Genomic DNA, 23,165 nt, shown 5'->3' with positions numbered 1-23,165 from the left:
TCCAGTTATTTTTATACGTCCATGGTTTGACGAGATGATTTGTGTTTCTTGATCGTGTATTTAAATAAACAGGATATCATAAAAGTTGTCTGTGTAGCCGTTAAAACTGTACAAATACGATATGTATTACTGCAAAGCACATTGGACACTATGGTTTGTTATCATATCAAACACAGTCCAGTTCCTCTATGACAACAAGTGAATTATTACAAATTATACAGTTGATAAAATATACATTACACGGCCCATATTTATACATCAGATTCCAGACTAAAAAGCAAATGGTGATAAACAATAATTTATGTTGAGTTTCCATAGATATGTAATGCATAGAAACAGAAATAGATTTGTTTTACATTAGTTATTTACACATTTACACATGACCTGAAAACATATTAAGTGAGCACTATTATATTATAAAAATAATTGATTAGTTTGACTTAAATTTAAAAGCAGCAGATATTTTTTGCAATATATTGGCACATCAATAAACTACTGTCAAACATTATTCTGGTTTGCAAATTAGTCATCTATTTATTTGTACTTTTCTCTAAGCACCTGAAATTCCTCATTAGGGATCAATAATGATGACTAATTTCATCAAATTAAAGTGACAATATTGACGGTGCTATCACAGGGCCTTACAGATCTTTGTGATCTATAATCAGAATCAGAAATGTTTATTTGTCGAGTATGATGCAAATACAAGGAATTTGGACATAGAATAAAACTATTTAAAAAATCAAAGATAAATATGGTCAACAATAAACCGATAACAGTACTTTAAAACAAGTATGCATTTTGAGAATAAAAGTAGCAAGTGTAATAAGAAGAAATTTATGTGGACCAGTTTGTAAAAAAATAAAGTTATTAATAAATATATTGTAGGCGTCCTCTTCTGTGCAGCCCTGTTTGTGCTTTCAGGGAGAGAGAGGTGTAGTACTGCAGAGCGCCACCAGGTGGCGGTAGGATAAAACCCAAACATCACCGCTGCCGCAACAAAAAACAACCTGATCGTAGAAGAAGAAGACGAAGAAGAAGGAAGAAGAGCGTCCAGGCCACACGACCTGCCACGGATAGTTGCTAACATTACCCCCTTAAAAAAAACGTTACATAACGAAAATTGTGATTTCACCGTAGGTTCGTGTGATCTGCCGAGAGGGAGGCGTCGAGGAGCGTCTCTTCAGCGGCACACCCCGAGATATTCACCCTTCGACACGTCGTTTCGACCAAAATACAAACGGTAACGTCAATGTTTGCTAATCGAGCTCGCGCGCCGCCGCGGAAACCCCGTTAGCCATGTTGTCTGTTCAGCGTCAGCGCGTGTTTGTGTTCTCCCCTCCGACGTAAACACCTCGCACCGACTGGTGTTCAATAACTGGATTATTAGTGACGTAATATATGTGTTTACTGATGCCCGTCCACGCGGTGCAGCGGACCGAGGCCTTTTCTTTTATTGATGAGGGTCATCGATGTGAGCTAACGTTAAGACGGTAGCGCCGTTAGCTCGTTAGCTTCCAGTGCGGCGCGTGTTTTGATCTTTTTGAAGTAATCTCCGAAAAAATACAACACGTGTTCATCTGAGCTCTCTGTGGCGGCGTTATTCTGATTAATCTGAGGCAAACATTGGTTTCGTTAGAGATTACGGGTATTAAAATCTCAAGGAAGTTGGGTCACAACTCGGTCTCGCGTTGCTGCCATCTAACGTTAACGAGCACACACTTCTCTTCAACACACAGCCTGCGTCCATCCACCAGGGATGCGTTTAGTTCACTGAAACTATGCGTTTACCACTTAAATGCATGTTTAGACGTGCGTCCAGCTTTCATCTGCCTGTGATTTTAGTTTACTAAAACAATGTTTTTACTACTTAAATGCATGTAATGAATTAGCATCTAGCTTTCATCCATCAAGCCTACATTTAGTTTACTAAAACAATGTTTTTACGCGTGCAATGCATGTAATAGACGTGCTAGTTTACTAAATCAATTAGTTTATCAATAAAATGCACGTAATAAACTAGCATCTAGCTTTCATCTGCTTGGTCTTAGTTTACAAAAGCAATGTTTTTACTTGTGAAATGCATATAATAAATTAGCATCTAGCTTTCATTCACCGGGTCTACGTATACTTTACTAAATTAATCTAGTTGTACCAATAACTTTGCTGTGTCGCCTTTCAAAGTAAAAGAATTGGCTCACTTACAAGCTGAAGGAAATGTGAAGTGACAGAAACTCCCTCGTGTTGTGTGTCTTACATAACCTCAGTAACAGTTTAATGTTTGCAGTTAATCGTCCATCTCTCTCTCTGTGGCCCTCAGGGTCATCATGGCTGATGATTTTGACGTGGAGGCCATGCTGGAGGCTCCCTTCAGAAAGGTGGGTTGCAGATTACAGAGATATGAGTCCTGTTTCACTGTTTTCTGATTGACTCTTGAGTCCTTGACAAAGTTTACATGACTGTTGTGTGGTGTAATTGAGTATTTCAAACGCAATACAGAATTATAAATAAATCCACATCTATCTCTCTTTATAGACTTCCCTAATGATATCTCACCTCTACTCCCATGAATTCATCTTTGATTCCACTGTGAACTGTGAAAAAAAGGAAGGTAGTTATTGTGCATATACTGATGTACTGTGGTTCACCGTAGGACTAAAAGAGCTCCACCTAGAACATCCAATCCCTATTCGGTTGCAACAAGGTGAATGCCGATGGTTAAGCCCATCTTTACCTGTCCAGCAAAGGAGGCAGTATTCAGATTTACAATCTGCATGCCGTCACGGTTTCTGACCGTGCATTCCTCTCAGGAGCCGCTTTCTGGAGCGTTGCTACACCGTGTTGCTTTAGAGAGAATAAACATGCATCACTCTGTCACCTTGAAGTTTATTAAGTTGTGTTAAGAACAATACTCATCCACAAATTCATCAGGGATACTTCATTGTGTTTTGTATCAATCTATATCACTGTTTTGAATCCAATAGTTTGACGTCAGTATTCTTAAACATGCAGATATTGCAGTTGTGGAGCGTCTTTGTGCGAATACATGAGCCGTGTCATGATTTTGTGGCAAAATACAGGTGAACTATTCATTTCTCTTCTTGGTAAATATGAATACTGCCTCTTTGCCATAGTCAACTGTAATGTGAATCAGCATCTTGATTTTGCATGCTACACGATACCACAGATATTGATTTATAGTGTTAAACATGACTGTACACTAGATTCTTCTACATCATTGTGTTATGAAGTGAGTTGCTGTTCAGTAGTTGGTAATTCCTTCAAGTCAAAAGGTTAGAAATATTACTGATACCATGCAGAACTAAAGATAATGGCAGTGTAACACGTGGCTGAATTGATGGATTTATTTCTTTCTTTATCTTTTTAAAAATTCATTTCTTTCCTTGGGCGTCAATATTACTAAGAAGTGTGAATCCCTGTTTGCTTCAGGGCAAGATGTGTGACAGAGGTGGCATCGAGCTCTTACAGTCCAAGAACGAAAATGGGTGAAGATCACTGGACTGACAACCAACCACACAGGAATCTCTGTTAGCGGTCGTGGTCACATGATTAGGAACAAATAGTGGGGCACTGGTACGAGCTACAAGGAGGGAAGGAAGCTTCCTGAGCTCAGCTAACATGTGGGACGCTCTCCCGTAATAACTTCTGCTTTTGTTGCATTAAGTACTTAAAAAAAACAACATCCAGGATGTGATGGGGGAGCTTTTGGGGAGGTGGAAGGACACTGTCCAGGGATGACAGTAGGCCATTTTGAAGTATAATTATTAATTGAAAACATTCTGCATTTTCTCTTGTCCCACCCCCCATCCCCCTTTTACCTTGACGACTTGAAATGTTTCATCTCCGTCCTCATGATGTTCTTCTATCAACCTTGCTTAGGATGAGATCAAGTCCTCTCATGCAAACGGACACGACGACCAAAAACCAAAGTAAGTTCTGACGCGTTCACGCGCCCGCGCGCAGTTCTGTCATTCTGATCCTGGTGAAAGAAAAGTCTGCGTCTTTGTCCCCGTTTGCACGACGATAGTGTTGTAACATGTTTCAGAAAAAGAAGGAGCCGGAGCAAGAGCCGGAGCCCGGGCTCCAGGAAGAGACGCAGCCGGAGCAAAGACAAAAAGAAGAGCAAGAAACGGAGCAAGAGCCGGGAGAGGAAACGCAGCCGCAGCCGGGAACGCCACCGCAGCGGCTCCCGGAGCAAAGAGCGCTCCGGCCGCTACAGAGCGCGCAAGAGCCCCGTGTACGTGACCTTTCGTTCCCCGTGACCTTTCGTTCCCCGTGACCTTTTGTTCCCCGTGACCTTTTGTTCCCCGTGACCTTTTCTTCTCTGTGACCTGCGGCGCCGCGGCCGCTTCATTAGGCGCCGCGACGCTCTGAAACGCTTTCAGCTCGATCACGACGCTCATCGGGTTTAAAACCAACGAGCAGCCGTAAAATGTTCTTTTAGATTCTCGATCTCGTTAGATGTGTTGTGAGATTCTATAACCGCTGCTTTAAAACCTCGACGCTCTCATGGGAGATGTCTTCAAATGTTCATTCCAGTCTGCAGAGTCACGTTCTTGTGATCCGAGCATCGTCGGCTCGTTCAAAGGCTTTTTTTCCGCAGCCGGTTTGTCTCAGGAAGCTTCACTCGTGTGAAGTCGTGTCCTGTGCAAAGCGCTCTGTCTTTTCATAGAAGCAGCAGGTTTTATTGGTTTAGTTCCTCCAGTAAACGTGTGCAGGAGCCGTCGTGACAAAAGGATCCTTCTGACTCCTTCAGCTTCATCTGACTGAACCGTGATCATGTTTTTATGTTCCAGCCGGAAACGTTCAAAAAGCAGGAGTCCCTTCAAGAAAGAGAAGAGTCCCATCAGGTGACGCTTCACGTTCCTTCATGTCATTTAGTTGCTGCAGCCTGAAAGGAAGTTTTATTCATTTCAAACTCACTTGATGATCTTTTCTAAATGTTTCTCTTGCAGAAACTTTGAAGATGCCATCGGGCCGTTTAACAAAATCAGAGAGTACGTCTGACTTCACGTTCTCCCACAAACATTCATCCGTTTCTGCTTCTGCAGCGTCGTGATCTTTTCTATCTTTTACTGTCTCTCCTTTCAGGCAGCCGATCGACAACCTCACCCCGGAGGAGCGGGACGCCCGCACGGTGTTCTGCATGCAGCTCGCTGCCAGAATCAGAGCCCGCGACCTGGAGGACTTCTTCTCCGCTGTGGGAAAAGTCCGTTTGTTTTTCACGCCGTCGTCGCGTTTAATCCGCCGTGTTCCTGCGGCGTGGACCTGATCTCTGATCTCTCTCTCTCTCTCTCTCTCTCTCTCTCTCTCTCTCTCTCTCTCGTCTGCAGGTGAGAGACGTGAGGATGATCTCAGACAGAAACTCCCGGAGGTCAAAGGGCATCGCTTACATCGAGTTCGTGGAGTCCTCGTCCGTGCCGCTGGCGATCGGGCTGACCGGCCAGAGGCTGCTGGGAGTTCCCATCATCGTCCAGGCCTCTCAGGTGGGCGTCTGCGGTGACGCTCACGCCTGTTGAACGCACACCGCCGTGAGAGTTGGTGGAATCGGGACTTCCTGCACGGACTTGATCCTGTTTCTTGTGTTCCTGCAGGCGGAGAAGAACCGAGCCGCCGCCGCCGCCAACAACCTGCAGAAGGGCAGCTCGGGCCCCATGCGGCTGTACGTGGGCTCGCTGCACTTCAACATCACCGAGGAGATGCTGCGAGGGATCTTTGAGCCTTTTGGAAAGGTCCGGAGCGAGTTTCAGCTTCAGCTCATTGTTCATGTTTCTGCTGGACGTCGTGAGCTGATCCTCTTGTTTGCCCCCAAAGATCGAAGGAATCCAGCTGATGATGGACAGCGAGACCGGACGATCCAAAGGATACGGCTTCATATCGGTGAGCGCCGCCGCCGCAGCAGCTTCCTCACCCTCCTCACCCTCTTCCTCGCCGCTCTGAGCGCTTTGCTTCTTCTTTTAAAGTTCGCAGACGCAGAATGCGCCAAGAAGGCTCTGGAGCAGCTGAACGGCTTCGAGCTGGCCGGCCGGCCCATGAAAGTGGGTCACGTCACGGAGCGCTCGGACTCGTCGACGGCGAGCTCGTTCCTGGACAACGACGAGCTGGAGCGGACCGGCATCGACCTCGGCACCACGGGCCGCCTGCAGCTCATGGCCCGACTAGCGGAAGGTCTGTGACCACGACAGGAAGTCACCCGTTTACTTAACACGCTACCGAATGTGTAGCGCACACTACAGATGTGCGTTCATCTCTTGAGTCTCTGCAGAACGTCTTCATCTCGCCAAACACCAGAAACACCACGTCCATGAAGAACTGATGCACATGGAAACGTCCACATGGTCTCTGTGGCTTCAGGGCCTCCGTTACCTCGAGTTCAGAACTTCCTGAACGCAGTTTAGTCCGAGCTGCAGGACTCGTCCTCCTGTGAGAAGTTACATCAGAATGAATCCTAGATGAAGGAACCCTGTTACATCAGAATGAATCCTAGATGAAGGAACCCTGTTACATCAGAATGAATCCTAGATGAAGGAACCCTGTTACATCAGAATGAATCCTAGATGAAGGAACCCTGTTACATCAGAATGAATCCTAGATGAAGGAACCCTGCAGACACGAGTAGAGAACAGGTTCTCAGGCTGCAGCCTGTGAACTCTTTAGAGGTCATGAACTTTAGTTGAAACTGTTCTTAAAGCGTAAGAGTCAAACTGATCAACTCGATCAGTCGGATGTGGATATTTCCTCTCAGGGTGTCGACTCGTTGTCTTCGGTTCTTGACACTAAACGCGGTTCTCCTCCTCAGGAACCGGCCTGAAGATCCCTCCGGCCGCTCAGCAGGCGCTCCAGATGACCGGCTCCATCCCCTTCGGGAACATCGCCGGCCCGCCGGGTGAGTCTCTGGAGCAGCGGACGAAGCTCTCGCTGACCCACAATGCTCTCTGTTCTGTTGAGGCTGTCGCTGACCCACAATGCTCTCTGTTCTGTTGAAGCTCTTCCAGCTGCAGCTTCCAGCCAGGCGCTGAACCTCCCGTCCCAGCCGCTGGCCACGCACTGCCTGCAGCTGTCCAACCTGTTCAACCCACAAGCGTAAGTAAACACTTTATGTACCAGCTTCTTGCAGCTTCCTGTCCGTCATCGGTCCACCGTCTCAGAGCAGAACCGCCTCCTCAACTCCAGCTGAACTTCATCTTCAGCCGTCTGGTTTGACTCTAACGTTTAACCCTTCGAGGACGGCGCTGTAACCAGGGTGCAGAGCTCCTCGAATACTTACGCCCTCCAGTTCTGAACGCGAAGAAAGATTCACTTTTTACATATTTATCAATAAATAAGACAAACGGCCGTCGCCGCAGACCTGAAGGGTTAATGAGCAGGAGGACGACGGCGGACCAGGATATGAAACCAGGTTCTGTCACTTTGAAGGCGTTACTTAAGTTCCCCTGGTGTCTGCAGGGAGAACGACCCCAGCTGGGCCGTGGAGATCCAGGACGACGTCATCGAGGAGTGCAACAAGCACGGCGGCATCGTCCACATCTACGTGGACAAGAACTCGGCTCAGGTGAGCTCCCTCCTTCCTTCGCTCCCTCCTTCCCTCGCTCCCTCCTTCCCTCGCCCCCTCCTTCCCTCGCCCCCTCCTTCCCTCGCTCCCTCCTTCCCTCGCCCCCTCCTTCCCTCGCCCCCTCCTTCCCTCGCCCCCTCCTTCCCTCGCTCCCTCCTTCCCTCGCCCCCTCCTTCCCTCGCTCCCTCCTTCCCTCGCCCCCTCCCCTCGCTCCCTCCTTCCCTCGCCCCCTCCTTCCCTCGCTCCCTCCTTCCCTCGCCCCCTCCCCTCGCCCCCTCCTTCCCTCGCTCCCGCCTTCCCTCGCCCCCTCCTTCCCTCGCCCCCTCGCCCCCTCCTTCCCTCGCCCCCTCCTTCCCTCGCTCCCTCCTTCCCTCGCCCCCTCCTTCCCTCGCTCCCTCCTTCCCTCGCCCCCTCCTGCAGGCGTCCTCTAACCTCTGTCTCCTCGCAGGGCAACGTGTACGTGAAGTGTCCCTCAATACCGGCCGCCATGGCGACCGTCAACGCGCTTCATGGACGCTGGTTTGCAGGTTTGAAAAAAAATCCTTAAAATGTTTTTATACGCTCATGAAAACATGGAGGAGTCGTGTGAATGTGTTATTCATGTGTGAATGTGATATATTCATGTGTTCATTTACGCTAGGTTTCAAATGAATACGCTTTTAAAAGAAAGAGGAAAATGTAGTTGAGTGTCTTAAATGTAGTTGAGTGTCTTACATGTAGTTGAGTGTCTTAAATGTAGTTGAGTGTCTTAAATGTAGTTGAGTGTCTTAAATGTAGTTGAGTGTCTTACATGTAGTTGAGTGTCTTAAATGTAGTTGAGTGTCTTAAATGTAGTTGAGTGTCTTAAATGTAGTTGAGTGTCTTACATGTAGTTGAGTGTCTTAAATGTAGTTGAGTGTCTTAAATGTAGTTGAGTGTCTTAAATGTAGTTGAGTGTCTTAAATGTAGTTGAGTGTCTTAAATGTAGTTGAGTGTCTTAAATGTAGTTGAGTGTCTTAAATGTAGTTGAGTGTCTTAAATGTAGTTGAGTGTCTTAAATGTAGTTGAGTGTCTTAAATGTAGTTGAGTGTCTTAAATGTAGTTGAGTGTCTTAAATGTAGTTGACTGTCTTAAATGTAGTTGAGTGTCTTAAATGTAGTTGAGTGTCTTAAATGTAGTTGAGTGTCTTAAATGTAGTTGAGTGTCTTAAATGTAGTTGAGTGTCTTAAATGTAGTTGAGTGTCTTACATGTAGTTGAGTGTCTTAAATGTAGTTGAGTGTCTTAAATGTAGTTGAGTGTCTTACATGTAGTTGAGTGTCTTAAATGTAGTTGAGTGTCTTAAATGTAGTTGAGTGTCTTAAATGTAGTTGAGTGTCTTAAATGTAGTTGAGTGTCTTAAATGTAGTTGAGTGTCTTAAATGTAGTTGAGTGTCTTAAATGTAGTTGAGTGTCTTACATGTAGTTGAGTGTCTTACATGTAGTTGAGTGTCTTAAATGTAGTTGAGTGTCTTAAATGTAGTTGAGTGTCTTAAATGTAGTTGAGTGTCTTAAATGTAGTTGAGTGTCTTAAATGTAGTTGAGTGTCTTAAATGTAGTTGAGTGTCTTACATGTAGTTGAGTGTCTTACATGTAGTTGAGTGTCTTACATGTAGTTGAGTGTCTTACATGTAGTTGAGTGTCTTAAATGTGTCTTAAATGTAGTTGAGTGTCTTAAATGTAGTTGAGTGTCTTAAATGTAGTTGAGTGTCTTACATGTAGTTGAGTGTCTTACATGTAGTTGAGTGTCTTAAATGTGTCTTACATGTAGTTGAGTGTCTTAAATGTGTCTTACATGTAGTTGAGTGTCTTAAATGTAGTTGAGTGTCTTACATGTAGTTGAGTGTCTTAAATGTAGTTGAGTGTCTTAAATGTGTCTTACATGTAGTTGAGTGTCTTAAATGTGTCTTACATGTAGTTGAGTGTCTTAAATGTAGTTGAGTGTCTTAAATGTAGTTGAGTGTCTTAAATGTAGTTGAGAGTCTTAAATGTAGTTGAGAGTCTTAAATGTAGTTGAGAGTCTTAAATGTAGTTGAGAGTCTTAAATGTAGTTGAGAGTCTTAAATGTAGTTGAGAGTCTTAAATGTAGTTGAGAGTCTTAAATGTAGTTGAGTGTCTTAAATGTAGTTGAGTGTCTTACATGTAGTTGAGTGTCTTAAATGTAGTTGAGTGTCTTAAATGTAGTTGAGTGTCTTACATGTAGTTGAGTGTCTTACATGTAGTTGAGTGTCTTACATGTAGTTGAGTGTCTTAAATGTAGTTGAGTGTCTTAAATGTGTCTTACATGTAGTTGAGTGTCTTAAATGTGTCTTACATGTAGTTGAGTGTCTTAAATGTAGTTGAGTGTCTTAAATGTAGTTGAGAGTCTTAAATGTAGTTGAGAGTCTTAAATGTAGTTGAGAGTCTTAAATGTAGTTGAGAGTCTTAAATGTAGTTGAGAGTCTTAAATGTAGTTGAGTGTCTTAAATGTAGTTGAGTGTCTTACATGTAGTTGAGTGTCTTAAATGTAGTTGAGTGTCTTAAATGTAGTTGAGTGTCTTAAATGTAGTTGAGTGTCTTAAATGTAGTTGAGTGTCTTAAATGTAGTTGAGTGTCTTAAATGTAGTTGAGTGTCTTAAATGTAGTTGAGTGTCTTACATGTAGTTGAGTGTCTTAAATGTGTCTTAAATGTGTCTTACATGTAGTTGAGTGTCTTAAATGTAGTTGAGTGTCTTAAATGTAGTTGAGTGTCTTAAATGTAGTTGAGTGTCTTAAATGTAGTTGAGAGTCTTAAATGTAGTTGAGAGTCTTAAATGTAGTTGAGAGTCTTAAATGTAGTTGAGAGTCTTAAATGTAGTTGAGAGTCTTAAATGTAGTTGAGAGTCTTAAATGTAGTTGAGAGTCTTAAATGTAGTTGAGTGTCTTAAATGTAGTTGAGTGTCTTAAATGTAGTTGAGTCTTAAATGTAGTTGAGAGTCTTAAATGTAGTTGAGAGTCTTAAATGTAGTTGAGAGTCTTAAATGTAGTTGAGAGTCTTAAATGTAGTTGAGAGTCTTAAATGTAGTTGAGAGTCTTAAATGTAGTTGAGAGTCTTAAATGTAGTTGAGTGTCTTAAATGTAGTTGAGTGTCTTACATGTAGTTGAGTGTCTTAAATGTAGTTGAGTGTCTTACATGTAGTTGAGTGTCTTACATGTAGTTGAGTGTCTTACATGTAGTTGAGTGTCTTACATGTAGTTGAGTGTCTTACATGTAGTTGAGTGTCTTACATGTAGTTGAGTGTCTTACATGTAGTTGAGTGTCTTACATGTAGTTGAGTGTCTTAAATGTGTCTTAAATGTGTCTTACATGTAGTTGAGTGTCTTAAATGTAGTTGAGTGTCTTAAATGTAGTTGAGTGTCTTAAATGTAGTTGAGTGTCTTAAATGTAGTTGAGAGTCTTAAATGTAGTTGAGAGTCTTAAATGTAGTTGAGAGTCTTAAATGTAGTTGAGAGTCTTAAATGTAGTTGAGAGTCTTAAATGTAGTTGAGTGTCTTAAATGTAGTTGAGTGTCTTAAATGTAGTTGAGTGTCTTAAATGTAGTTGAGTCTTAAATGTAGTTGAGAGTCTTAAATGTAGTTGAGAGTCTTAAATGTAGTTGAGAGTCTTAAATGTAGTTGAGAGTCTTAAATGTAGTTGAGAGTCTTAAATGTAGTTGAGAGTCTTAAATGTAGTTGAGAGTCTTAAATGTAGTTGAGTGTCTTAAATGTAGTTGAGTGTCTTACATGTAGTTGAGTGTCTTACATGTAGTTGAGTGTCTTAAATGTAGTTGAGTGTCTTACATGTAGTTGAGTGTCTTACATGTGTCTTACATGTAGTTGAGTGTCTTAAATGTGTCTTAAATGTGTCTTACATGTAGTTGAGTGTCTTAAATGTAGTTGAGTGTCTTAAATGTAGTTGAGAGTCTTAAATGTAGTTGAGTCTTAAATGTAGTTGAGTGTCTTACATGTAGTTGAGTGTCTTACATGTAGTTGAGTGTCTTACATGTAGTTGAGTGTCTTACATGTAGTTGAGTGTCTGACATGTAGTTGAGTGTCTTACATGTAGTTGAGTGTCTTACATGTAGTTGAGTGTCTTACATGTAGTTGAGTGTCTTACATGTGGTAACAGGGTGTGAAAGCTCTCCATAAACTCCTCTCTTCTTCCGTCCCTCCTCCTCTTCCTCCTCCTCCTCCTCCTCCAGGAAAGATGATCACGGCTGCCTACGTGCCGTTGCCGACGTACCACAACTTGTTCCCCGACTCGGTGACGGCGAAGCAGCTCCTGATGCCGGCGCGCCGATAGTGTCCGAGCGGCTGTACATACGTCAGCGCAGCGTGTAATAATAAAAGTTGCCTGGAGTTCTCGTGTTCACGATGGAATATATTAGGCAGGTCTTTGTTTCTTTTCTTTCTCTCTGAGTTGCTTTTCATATTTTTCGTGGGTTTGTGCCGTGAGCCAGCGAGCCGCCGCTCCGCCGTCTGTTTTTAAATATCCGTCTTTCTCTGCTTGTTTAAAATCAAGTTTTAGATTATAAAAACTAAATTGCAAAGAGTTACAAAAACCACCGTGTTGGGTTAATAAGGCCTTAAACGCCAAAAGTATATCAATGTCAACAGTAATCCTTTGTAACTTTTTACAGCCATAATTTCATTTTTTGTATGAAGGCTCCCCAATAAACTTTGGCAAATTTGACAATTCATTCAGAAGTTTGTCCCGTTTCTTCGGGGCGTCGCCGTCGGGCTTCTTTGAGGAGTTCGTCCTCTTGACCAGGATGCGAGACGTCAGCTCCACTGATCAATAACACGTGAACAGCTGATCAATGTTGGATATGACGGTAACGATAACGGCTAATGTTCACGTGTCTTCAGGCTTTAGATTCTTATAGATTCATCTTCAGGTGAAGGAGAGCCGTGTGTTCAGAGGCAAAGGCATGAAGTTTGACCCTCAGCTGTTTCCCTACAGACGCCTGGAGGGTTCATTGACGTGATGACATCACTGCTCTCAGCTTGTGGCACCAAATTAAATACCGACAGTTTCAAAGCGTTAGGTTTTAATAAGTCAGGATGATTATATCCTGATTCTTCTCCAAACTGTTTAACTTCTCAGGAGCTCGACCGTGAACACGAGAACTAAAACATACACATAACATGATGTAATCCAGGAAGCAGACGTTTTATGACTTTACATTAATAACATACTATATGGTTATAGTACATATAGTTTAACTGACTTCATGGCATATTTGATATATCAAACTTGATATGAATATTGTTTTAATTAAAAACTACTCTTGACTTTCACATTGATACTGAATTATTTAAGACTCATTATTGCACAATACTATACATGACTTAGCATATTCTAGTTATATTTTTATAAGTTATGTCATCCAAGGACACTTATTGTTAGAGCAGACTGAATATCATCCATACAACATACCATAACACTATAACATGACATAATATAACATGTCGTACTATAACAACATACTATAACATGTCGTTCAGAGCAGACTACTCAGTTGATGGAATATTATATTAGAATTGTTTCTATAACATTTAAACAAAGTAACTGAAGGAAGCTAAAGAGTACATAACGTTAGATAAATATACTATATTATGTCTTCATGACATTCATACATCATAACTCTACTAAAACAGTGAAGACAGTATTCATCTTCCTGAGTCGCTCCTCTCCTTGTCTCCTCTCCTCTCGTCTCCTCCTCTCGTCTCCTCTCTAACAGAAACGTGACGTCAGGTTTCACGTCGAGTCCGACGGCGTCTGAATCTAAAACGTGTTGAACTTTAAGTTATGAGACGATGTTTCCTGAGGAGATTACACAACAACAACACAACACTGAGCTGCTCGTCTTGAACACGTGTAACAACTAAAGACAGGAGGCGGTTTAATGCAGACACTAAACTTTATCTTCCAACCAAAGCTGTTGCAATAACAAAATCATTTTAACTACTTTCAATATTTAACACTTTTTTCTTTTTTCATTCCTCTTTTTCTTCAAAATTTTACTCTTTTTTTTGTTTTTTTTTCCTCCAGAAAGTCATTGGCATCTAGAGAAGAGAAGAGAGGATAAAATAGAGAGAGGAGAGAGAGAGAGGAAGAAGAAAGGAGAGAGGAGAGAGAGGAGAGGGTTAAAGTCTTCAGAGGAAACATTTGTTGTCTTTCATCATCTTCGTGTTCAAACTTCCTCAAACTACACAAACAAAACATTAAATATGTTTCAGGATTCTGATCATGAAAACATTTCATAAGCAAAGTCCTGATGATGATGATGAAGATCAGACTCAAGAGGAACAGTCCTGATGATGATGATGATGTCATTAAACTCCAGAGGAAAGAGCAACAAGTCGTTCATGTCGATGTTTTCAAAACGTTTTTCTCGTCCAACACGAAGAGAACACAGATCATAATGATGATAATGATGATAATAATAATAATGATGATAATGATGATGATAATGATGATAATAATAATGATAATGATGATGATAATGATGATAATAATAATGATGATAATAATAATAATAATAATAAGTGAACAATAGATGACGTTCTGGGTTGAATCTGAGCTGCAGCTTCACTTCAGTCTGAAGAAACAAAGCGGTGAAGCTCTGACCTGAAAGACTTCACTTCTGAGGAGGAGAATCCTTCATCTGGTGCGCCTGAAGGACGGAGATCGCCTCCTCCACCTGAGAGGAGGAAGAGGAGGAAGAAGAGGATGGGGGAAAAGATGATGTAATAATCCAGCAACAGTCTCCTCAACACCACAGAACTGAAACAGGGTTCACATGTTGACCAGACTTATAATGCCCATGAGCAAACATGGAGGGAAACCTGTGTGCCAACACTAAAAAGTGATCAAATATAGTATTAAAAAAATATTAATTATTTCAAACTCAGCGTGAATGTTGTGATGAACATATGAACACATGATCACATGAACATCACACATGAACAGGACTCCTCCAGGTTCTCCGTGAGCGTGAAGAAGCTTCTGCAGCTTTGAAGCTTCTCGTGTTCATTCATTCCCTTAGCGTCACGCGCGCGTTAGCGTCAGGCCGCCGCAGTGAGCGCACGGCGGCGCTCTACCTTGGCGTGCAGCGACTCGGGCGTGTCCAGCATGTGCAGCAGCTCAGAGTTGTCGATCTCCAGCAGCATGCCGGTGATCTTCCCCGCCAGGTTCGGGTGAAGGGAATGAATCACCGGGTAGAGCCGCTCGCCTGGAGGGGGGAGGGGGGAGGAGGTAGGGGCGGAGGGAGAGAGCGAGAGAGACAGAGAGAGAGAGAGTGTTAGGGTGTGTTCACACAGAAAGAGTTGCAAAATATTCGCGCGAGTTGATTACATGTAAAGTCAACACAGACGCCAACGGCTACGAAAACGCAAATTTTTCACCGGGCGGCAGAAATGACGCGAAAAAGCGTTGTGAATATTTGCTTTTATATATTTCAACTCTGACGGCGAGTTGCGAAAGCCAATCAGCGTTGAAACATGGCTGCCGGTCCGGCTGCAGGAGCGTTGGAAGCGGCTTCGTCCAGACGCTCGTCCTGGAGGAGTCGGAGCTGTGCGACTACGGATAATATTATGAACCCTGACACGGATAATATTATGAACCCTGACACGGATAATGGGTAAAACGCAGAAATAGTTGTTAATGTTTCATGGACGATAGCAGGAATAATGTAAATCGGGCGCAAAAGTGTTGCGAATACTCTGAACGCAGCATGAGGGCTGAACACATGACTGTAAGCGCAGTGTGTGGAGGACGCACCGAGCAGCTGCTTCTGGTCCATGGGCGGGGCGGCGGCCAGCATGGAGGAGGTGAGCGGCTCGTGGCCCTGCAGGTGCACGGGGGGCGGCTCCATCACGGGGGCGGGGAACACCTGCGGGGCGGAGCAGCAAGACTTCACGTCGACGCACCGGAGGAGGGAAAGGCTCCTCCCTGGCCCCGGCCCGGTACCTGTATTCTGGTCATGGGAGCCGGGACGCCGACCATCTGCTGCACGTTCCTCACCGCGGGCGAGTACTTGTACTGGCCGCCGCCGCGGGCCGCGTCGGTGCGGCCGCCGACCGTCTGGGTGGCGATGTTGTCTGAGGGGAGAGAGAGGCGTCACGGTCTGCCGCCGCGTGGGCGGGCTGCGTCCCGCCGGCGATACTCACTGGTCTTCTGCGAGGAGCCGGCGGCGCGCGGCGCCTGGGTGGAGGCCTGCCGCACCGTGGCGATGGGGGTCGGGCCCCGGCGGGGCACGCCAACGAACTGAGACGAGTACGGGCCTAAAAACAAACAACGCGGGACATTTACACACAACGTGTCCTCGTGTCCACGTGAAGCAGGGGTTCTCAAACTGCGGGGCGCGACCCTCTAGTGGGGCAAGGAGGTATTACAGGTGGGGCGCGACCCTCTAGTGGGGCATTGCGGTATTACAGGTGGGGCGCGACCCTCTAATGGGACAAGGAGGTATTACAGGTGGGGCGTGACCCTCTAGTGGGTCGTGGAGGTATTACAGGTGAGGCGTGACCCTCTAGTGGGGCGTGGAGGTATTACAATTGGGGCATGGAGGTATTACAGGTGGGGCGTGACCCTCTAGTGGGGCGTGGAGGTATTACAATTGGGGCATGGAGGTATTACAGGTGGGGCGTGACCCTCTCGTGGGGCGTGGGGGTATTACAGATGGGGCGCGACCCTCTAGTGGGGCGTGGAGGTATTACAGGTGGGGCGTGACCCTCTTGTGGGGCATGGAGGTATTACAGGTGGGGCGTGGAGGTATTACAGGTGGGGCGTGGAGGTATTACAGGTGGGGCATTGAGGTATTACAGGTGGGGCGTGGAGGTATTACAGGTGGGGCGTGGAGGTATTACAGGTGGGGCGTGGAGGTATTACAGGTGGGGCGTGGGGGTATTACAGGTGGGGCGTGGGGGTATTACAGGTGGGGCGTGGGGGTATTACAGGTGGGGCGTGGGGGTATTACAGGTGGGGCGTGGGGGTATTACAGGTGGGGCGTGGGGGTATCACAGGTGGGGCGTGACCCTCTAGTGGGGCATTGAGGTATTACAGGTGGGGCGTGACCCTCTCGTGGGGCGTGGAAGTATTACAAGTGGGGCGCGTGGAGAGATGCGGATACTGGGGCTTCAGTGTCTTGCTCGAGGACACGTCAACATGCAAACTAAGGGGAGAACAGGGATCGAACTGGCAACCTTTGTTTTGCCAAATGTTAGTTTTTTTTAATCTTTTTGCACAGATGGGAGCGGTCAGTGTCGTCGGGGCAGAAAGTCGTTCTTCCTCCAAAGCGGGGCGTGACCAACAAGTTTGAGAACCCTGACGTAAAGAAGCGAGCCGCTCACCCTGCACCCTGGGGGGCTGTCCGGTCCAGCGGGGCGCCGGCCGCATGCCGCTGGCGGGGTTGGGGTTGTAGAAGGAGCGAGCCGGAGGCTGCGGGAACACGAGTCATGTGACTTAATGCAGGCCGAGCTCTGGAGCTCGTATGAGGAACGCGTCGCTGACTGATGAGTGAAGGTACGCTTTTCTCTCAGAGAGGTGGTTTGAACTAATTAATAATAATAATAATAATAATAATAATAATAATAATAATAATAATAATAATAATAATAAGTCACAGCCTCCGTTCAGCTCCGCTGTCGTTTTAATTCTACAAACAGCGTCTTGACCGTCTACTGAAGGTCAGTCGGTGAGAAATCTTTCTTCTTTTGTGTAATAGAAAACATGCCGACACCAACAGGAAACACCGAATGAAGCCCTTTATATGTAAAATACTGTAAATACTGTAACACTCTAACACTCTGCTAACACTCTGCTAACACTCTGCTAACACTCTGCTAACGCTAACACTCTGCTAACGCTAACACTCTGCTAACACACTAACTCTCTGCTAACACTCTGCTAACACACTAACTCACTGCTAACACTCTGCTAACGCTAACACTCTGCTAACACTTTGCTAACACTCTGCTAACACTCTGCTAACGCTAACACTCTGCTAACACTCTGCTAACGCTAACACTCTGCTAACACTCTGCTAACACTCTGCTAACACTCTGCTAACACTCTGCTAACACTCTGCTAACACGCGTCCTCACCTGCGGCACCGTCATGTAGTACCCGGCCTGCTGGTACTGGTCGATGACGGGGCTCGTCATGGTCCTCAGGGTGGCCAGACGCTGCATGTACTTGTTGGTCAGGATGGCTTTGCGCTCCTCCCTCCGCTGGGCCAGAGCCACGTACAGCGGCTTGGTGGCCACGATGCGGCCGTTCATCTCCGTCACGGCCTTCGTCGCCTCCTCGGGGGACGAGAAGCAGACGAAGCCGAAGCCTTTGCTCTGAGCGCCGTCGGTCATGACCTGCAGGGACACGGGGACACGGTCACATGACCCTGCAGGGACACGGTCACATGACCCTGCAGGGACACGGTCACATGACCCTGCAGGGACACGGTCACATGACCTGCAGGGACACGGTCACATGACCTGCAGGGACACGGTCACATGACGCGGAGAGCAGCGCTCAGCATGCCCCCTCTGAGGCGTCACCTTGGCGCTGGTGATGGTGCCGTACGGGGCGAACTCCTTCCGGAGTCTCTCGTCGTCGATGCCGTCGTCCAAGTTCTTCACGTACAGGTTGACCCCCTGCAGGCCAAGAGAGGAAAGGCATGCTGCGTCTCGTCATCATGGCTTCATGTCACATGTCACCGTCCTGCAGGCCCAGGTGAGGCAGCACCTGGTAGCGTTGGATGCGGTCCTGCTTGATTTGGTCAAACTTGCGCTTCAGCTCTCCCTGACGCTCCAGACGCTTCTGAGCTCGACCCACGTAGAGGATCTTCCCGCCGACGTCCTTCCCGTTCATCTCGTCCACCGCCTGCGACGAGGGGGAGGAAGAGGAAGAAGAAGAGGAGGAAGAGGAGCGTCAGCGCGGTTTTGTTCCATGTTGTCGGCAGAGACACGGCGGCTAGAAGACGATCGAGTCGTCCGGAGCCAGAGACACGACGCTCGCTTCTTTCTCCCGTGTCTCCGTTATCCCAGAATACATCTGGGCCGCAGGCTTCGTCTCCGTGCCACTTCATGGACTATAAAATCTCAGAATCAGCTCTCTGGATTCTCTTGAGCGTGGCACATTGTTCTAATGCACCAAACTGTACGTAAACTATTAATGCAAAGATAAACAGACACACTCTTTACCTTCTGAGCGTCCTCGTGGTTGGCGTAGTTCACGAAGCCAAACCCTCGTGAGCGCCCCCTCTCGTCCTTCATGACCCGCACACTGAGCGTCCTCCCTGAGAGAGAGAGAGAGAGAGAGAGAGAGAGAGAGAGAGAGAGAGAGAGACAGAGACAGAGACAGAGAGAGAGAGAGAGAGAGATATGTTGACAGGACCTTAAACCAAACGTCCGTGCGCAACCAGTGTGAATTCACAGGACTTTGCTGACGTCGTCCTCTGACCGAGGAGGACCGCAACACCACAGAAGAAGAGAAGCGCGTGCTTACCAAAAGGAGTGAAGCTTTCCTTGAGCTTCTCGTCGCTGTAGTCGTCCCCAAAGTTCTTCACGTAGACGTTGGTGAACTTCATGGCTTTGCTGCCGAACTCCATCTCTCGCTCCTTGCGGGACTTGAAGTGGCCGACGAACCTGCAGAGGGAATCGAACCCGCAACCAGCGAGGAGGAGGAGGAAGAAACACGGTCAGCTTACGCATCAAAAACACCACGAGGCCGCTGAAGAGGACGCACACCGAGAGCACGATGAGACGGCAAAACAATACACACTACACTCATCAGTTCTGTAAATATTGGTCACAACAAATATGAACGTTTGCTCCTCTTGCTGGGGATGAAAAACCTACGCTGTGGAGACGCCGTCACTGACAACACACACACACACAAGAGAGACACACACACACACACACAGATCTCACTGACCGATGCAGGGACAACTGACAGGCTTCCCCCAGAGACGGGGCCTTTGAGCCAGATTCCAACCGTTTACCTGCCTTCTGACTGACAAAAGAAACACATGGGAAAGTCATCCAGCACTCATTACAACTCCTCTACTGAAGGTGCACACACACACACACACACACACTCTCTCTCTCTCTCTCTCTCTGCACTACTCTCTGCCTCAGCTCTCTGTCCTCGCCGGCCCACAGCGCTCGGTGCACTCACACTTTCCTGTCGTTCAGCAGCATCCCGTTCATGGTGTCGATGGCCCGGTTGGCCGCCTCGTGGGTCTCAAAGTGAACGAAGCCGTAGCCTTTAGAGCCTTTCTCGTCACAAACCACCTGCAGACAAGACAGAGGGCTTAAACCACCTGCAGACAAGACAGAGGGCTTAAAACACCTGCAGACAAGACAGAGGGCTTAAAACACCTGCAGACAAGACAGAGGGCTTAAAACACCTGCAGACAAGACAGAGGGCTTAAAACACCTGCAGACAAGACAGAGGGCTTAAAACACCTGCAGACAAGACAGAGGGCTCAAAACACCTGCAGACAAGACAGAGGGCTTAAAACACCTACAGACAAGACAGAGGGCTTAAAACAACAAGTGATTGTTTGATGTTGCAGCAATATGAAAATAACCACCTTGTGCTCTGAGTTTACACTGAAACTGATCACGAGCCAAGACACACACACACACACACACACACACACACACAGAGAGACAGACACACACACACACACACACACACACACACAGAGAGAGAGACAGACACACACACAGAGACACAGACACAAACATACACACAGAGACATACACACACAGAGACAAACAACACACACACAGAGACACAGAGACACACACACACACACACACACACGTCACCTTGCAGGACAGGATGTTGCCGAAGGCGGAGAAGGTGTCGTACAGCGCCTTGTTGTCGATGGACTCGTCCATGTTCTTGATGAAGATGTTTCCCACGCCAGACTTCCTGAGTCCGGGGTCGCGCTGGGACCACATGATGCGGATGGGCCGGCCCTTGATCACGTCGTAGTTCATCGTGTCCAGGGCGCACTCCGCTGCGGCGACAACAACGCAACGCGTCACAAAGTCACACACACACACACACACACACACACACACACACACGGCCCGGAGGAGAGCGCTCACGTTGGAGACGGGTTTATGTTCCTTATTGGGAAAATTCAGTATGACATTTTCGAGCAGGAATATTGATTTTGCGTTCCTCAAAACATGAAAACACTCAAGAACGTGCTCAACAGACACCAGACGACATTGATGAAAAAATAATGTCTTATATTATATAATAATACTATATAATCAATAAACTAAATATATGCAGCCCTTGAGCCGTGAACCAGCAGCTGGACCGGCGATTACACCGAGGATTGTGGGTGTTTTGGGGGCACGTAGGACACACACGAGCATCCTTCAAAGTCTCCTTGACGAAGGAGTCGAGTCCTCAGTGGAACTGGAAGGATCCTCTGTTGAAGGATCCTGACTTCACGTTGAGAAACACCTTTTTGTTCCCCAAAACAGAAAAATCTGACCGGCTCAGAGACGTCTGAGAGGTTTTTTCTTCTTATTCACGCTCGAGCTTCTTGTCGTTCGCTTGATGAAAAAAAGGTTTAACACAGTTTTCATCGATCATTTCCAGACCGCTGCTGTGGCTCGTCCATACTTCAAAAGTACATTCAGAAAGTTTTGTCTTACCATCGGCCGGTTGCTGGAAGTTGATGTAGGCGTATCCCAGAGACCTGCGGGTGATGATGTCGCGGCACACCCGGATGGACATGATGGGTCCGGCGGGGGAGAACTTCTGGTAGAGCATGGCCTCCGTGACGTCCGGGTGCAGGTCGCCTACGTACAGAGAGGCGAGGGGGTACGCCGGTCCACTGCTGTTCATCGTGAGAGACGGCTGGTTCAGAGGAGGAGAACCTTACAAGGAGAACGTTACGAGAAGAACCTTACAAGGAGAACATTGCATGCAACAATTCACTGAGACTTTATATTATTTCTGGATGAACAGATTTGCATCCCGTGCAAACCTCTACAGCAATCACTTTTTCCAGAGAAGAAAATATTATTTTATTGAACAGATATGTTATTGAATGGTTCCCGGACATTTATGAATAAATAGTTTAATCAACAGTGTAAAACGATGTTTTCCTGCATCAACATTGTTCTCTCGTCTCAGATCCTTGATGACGCTTCATGTTTGAACAACATCGTGTTGAAGTCAAGAGAAGGAACGCTCGTCACGTTAGCAGCACCGGAGCTAACGGCTAACAGCTAACAGACTGCCGTTAAGTTACGTCATTGTAATCTCATCACGACATCTTCAAATGTAATCTTGTGAATGTAAATTTGTTGAAAACCAGAAGAAACAGTTGTTTTTACAGGATTATGAAACCTTTATAACACTTAAGCAGCTTGTAATACACACACTACTAATGCAAATACACGTCAATAAAAATCTATTTTATTTCCTAGTCACATAAATTGTGGGTTTCGTTATGCAAATAATCACAATCAATGACTATCAAAGTAATAAAATTTGTTATTTGACAGTAAACACTTTTCTTCATCGAGAGCGTTGTATACCAACTACAACATAAAAACAACAACATAATTTGGATGGGCTAATAATAACAATACGAGTTCCTCTCTAAAAGTTATATTTGGTCCCTTTATTAAATCTGCGGATGTGATCCCTAATTTAAATCCGTGATATGAGCCCAACCGCATTACATTTATGATCAAACATCGATTCAAAAGAGTTTAGAACTTTTTTTTAAACTGTATAATGCAATAAAAAAATCTCCCAAAATAGTCATAACGTTGAATTACTTACACTATATTATTTTGTAGTGTACATCATAAACATGTGGTTGTGCATCTCCACAGAAAAATGGAGCTGATGCGGAAGTGAGGAGAAAGGGGCGTGGCCAAATAACCTCAGACGGGGCGTGGCTAAATACCCTGACGGGGTGTGGCTAAATGCTGGGTGTGGGGGGGGGGGAAGAATCCGCTATCTAAATAAAAAACGCCTGAAACAAATTACCAATAACCTACGTTTTTTTTTAAATCACCTACTTATGCCAGAATATAAACCCATCAAACTAGAAACTACAAGGAAAATGACGAAACAATTGAAAAGAGTCGTAAAACGTGAGTCTCCTCGTTGCTATAAACATCAGCAGCAGTTAACAGTAACGTCCTCAGAGCGCTGCACGTTAGCAAGCTAGCTAACATCCGTTGAAGCAACTCTTAAATTTACAGTAAAAACTATTAAAATTGCTTTAAAATTAGTTACTTACGGCTTCTTTTTTAAATGCTAACGCGTCCGGATACTGACGATACGTTTCTCTTTGTCGCGGCTCGTTCAACACACTTTTCCCACATGGGCGCCGGGGAGTTGTTTTCGTTTAATTACGACCGTGGAACACCTGCAGAGCTCCTCCGCGCGGAGGCGTTTCAATTAAGCCGTAATAGGGCAGACCGGCGTCATACCTCCGCGAGGAAAAATAGTCCTTATTTTTTTTCAAAACTCCACTGAAATCCAGTTTGTCACCACTTCTCAGTGATTAAAAAGCTGTCTTT

General features: G+C 45.8%; 2 protein-coding genes across 4 annotated transcripts; one reads left to right on the top strand and one right to left on the bottom strand.

Annotated features, from left to right (window-relative positions):
• The first annotated feature begins 1,015 nt into the window (after positions 1 to 1,015).
• On the top strand, positions 1,016 to 12,286 carry rbm39b (RNA binding motif protein 39b). The gene is made up of 16 exons (XM_068597260.1): positions 1,016 to 1,243; positions 2,321 to 2,378; positions 3,901 to 3,950; positions 4,067 to 4,258; positions 4,818 to 4,871; positions 4,977 to 5,018; positions 5,113 to 5,230; positions 5,355 to 5,507; positions 5,616 to 5,753; positions 5,836 to 5,901; positions 5,985 to 6,189; positions 6,821 to 6,907; positions 7,008 to 7,104; positions 7,468 to 7,573; positions 8,022 to 8,100; positions 11,789 to 12,286. Exons 2-16 carry the CDS (start codon positions 2,328 to 2,330, stop codon positions 11,887 to 11,889), a joined length of 1,539 nt encoding a protein of 512 aa, XP_068453361.1. The 5' UTR covers positions 1,016 to 1,243; positions 2,321 to 2,327; the 3' UTR covers positions 11,890 to 12,286.
• A 1,205-nt stretch (positions 12,287 to 13,491) lies between these two features.
• pabpc1l (poly(A) binding protein, cytoplasmic 1-like) lies at positions 13,492 to 23,039 on the bottom strand. 3 transcript variants are annotated; one of them, XM_068597584.1, is made up of 17 exons: positions 22,883 to 23,039; positions 21,276 to 21,500; positions 20,427 to 20,620; positions 19,768 to 19,883; positions 19,525 to 19,602; positions 19,096 to 19,235; positions 18,792 to 18,886; positions 18,334 to 18,471; positions 18,147 to 18,242; positions 17,697 to 17,957; positions 16,944 to 17,031; positions 15,762 to 15,875; positions 15,562 to 15,692; positions 15,373 to 15,484; positions 14,694 to 14,824; positions 14,221 to 14,293; positions 13,492 to 13,655 (listed from the first exon to the last, which is right to left on the bottom strand). In XM_068597584.1, the coding sequence occupies exons 2-16, from the start codon at positions 21,466 to 21,468 to the stop codon at positions 14,231 to 14,233; spliced, it is 1,950 nt and encodes a 649-aa protein (XP_068453685.1). In that variant the 5' UTR covers positions 21,469 to 21,500; positions 22,883 to 23,039; the 3' UTR covers positions 13,492 to 13,655; positions 14,221 to 14,230. The 3 variants fall into 3 exon arrangements, with proteins under 3 accessions (XP_068453685.1, XP_068453686.1, XP_068453687.1); XM_068597585.1 differs by having other exon boundaries at positions 21,276 to 21,480; positions 22,883 to 23,034; XM_068597586.1 differs by lacking the exon at positions 19,525 to 19,602.
• Positions 23,040 to 23,165: the final 126 nt, after the last annotated feature.

Source organism: Clinocottus analis, unplaced genomic scaffold (assembly GCF_023055335.1).
Source record: "Clinocottus analis isolate CAN_PGR_092001 unplaced genomic scaffold, fCliAna1.0.p SCAF_4, whole genome shotgun sequence".
In the NCBI taxonomy this organism is placed as follows: Eukaryota; Metazoa; Chordata; class Actinopteri; order Perciformes; family Cottidae; genus Clinocottus; species Clinocottus analis.
The sequence above is the reverse complement of the archived record's forward strand: the minus strand, read 5'-3'. Positions and strand labels throughout refer to the sequence as shown.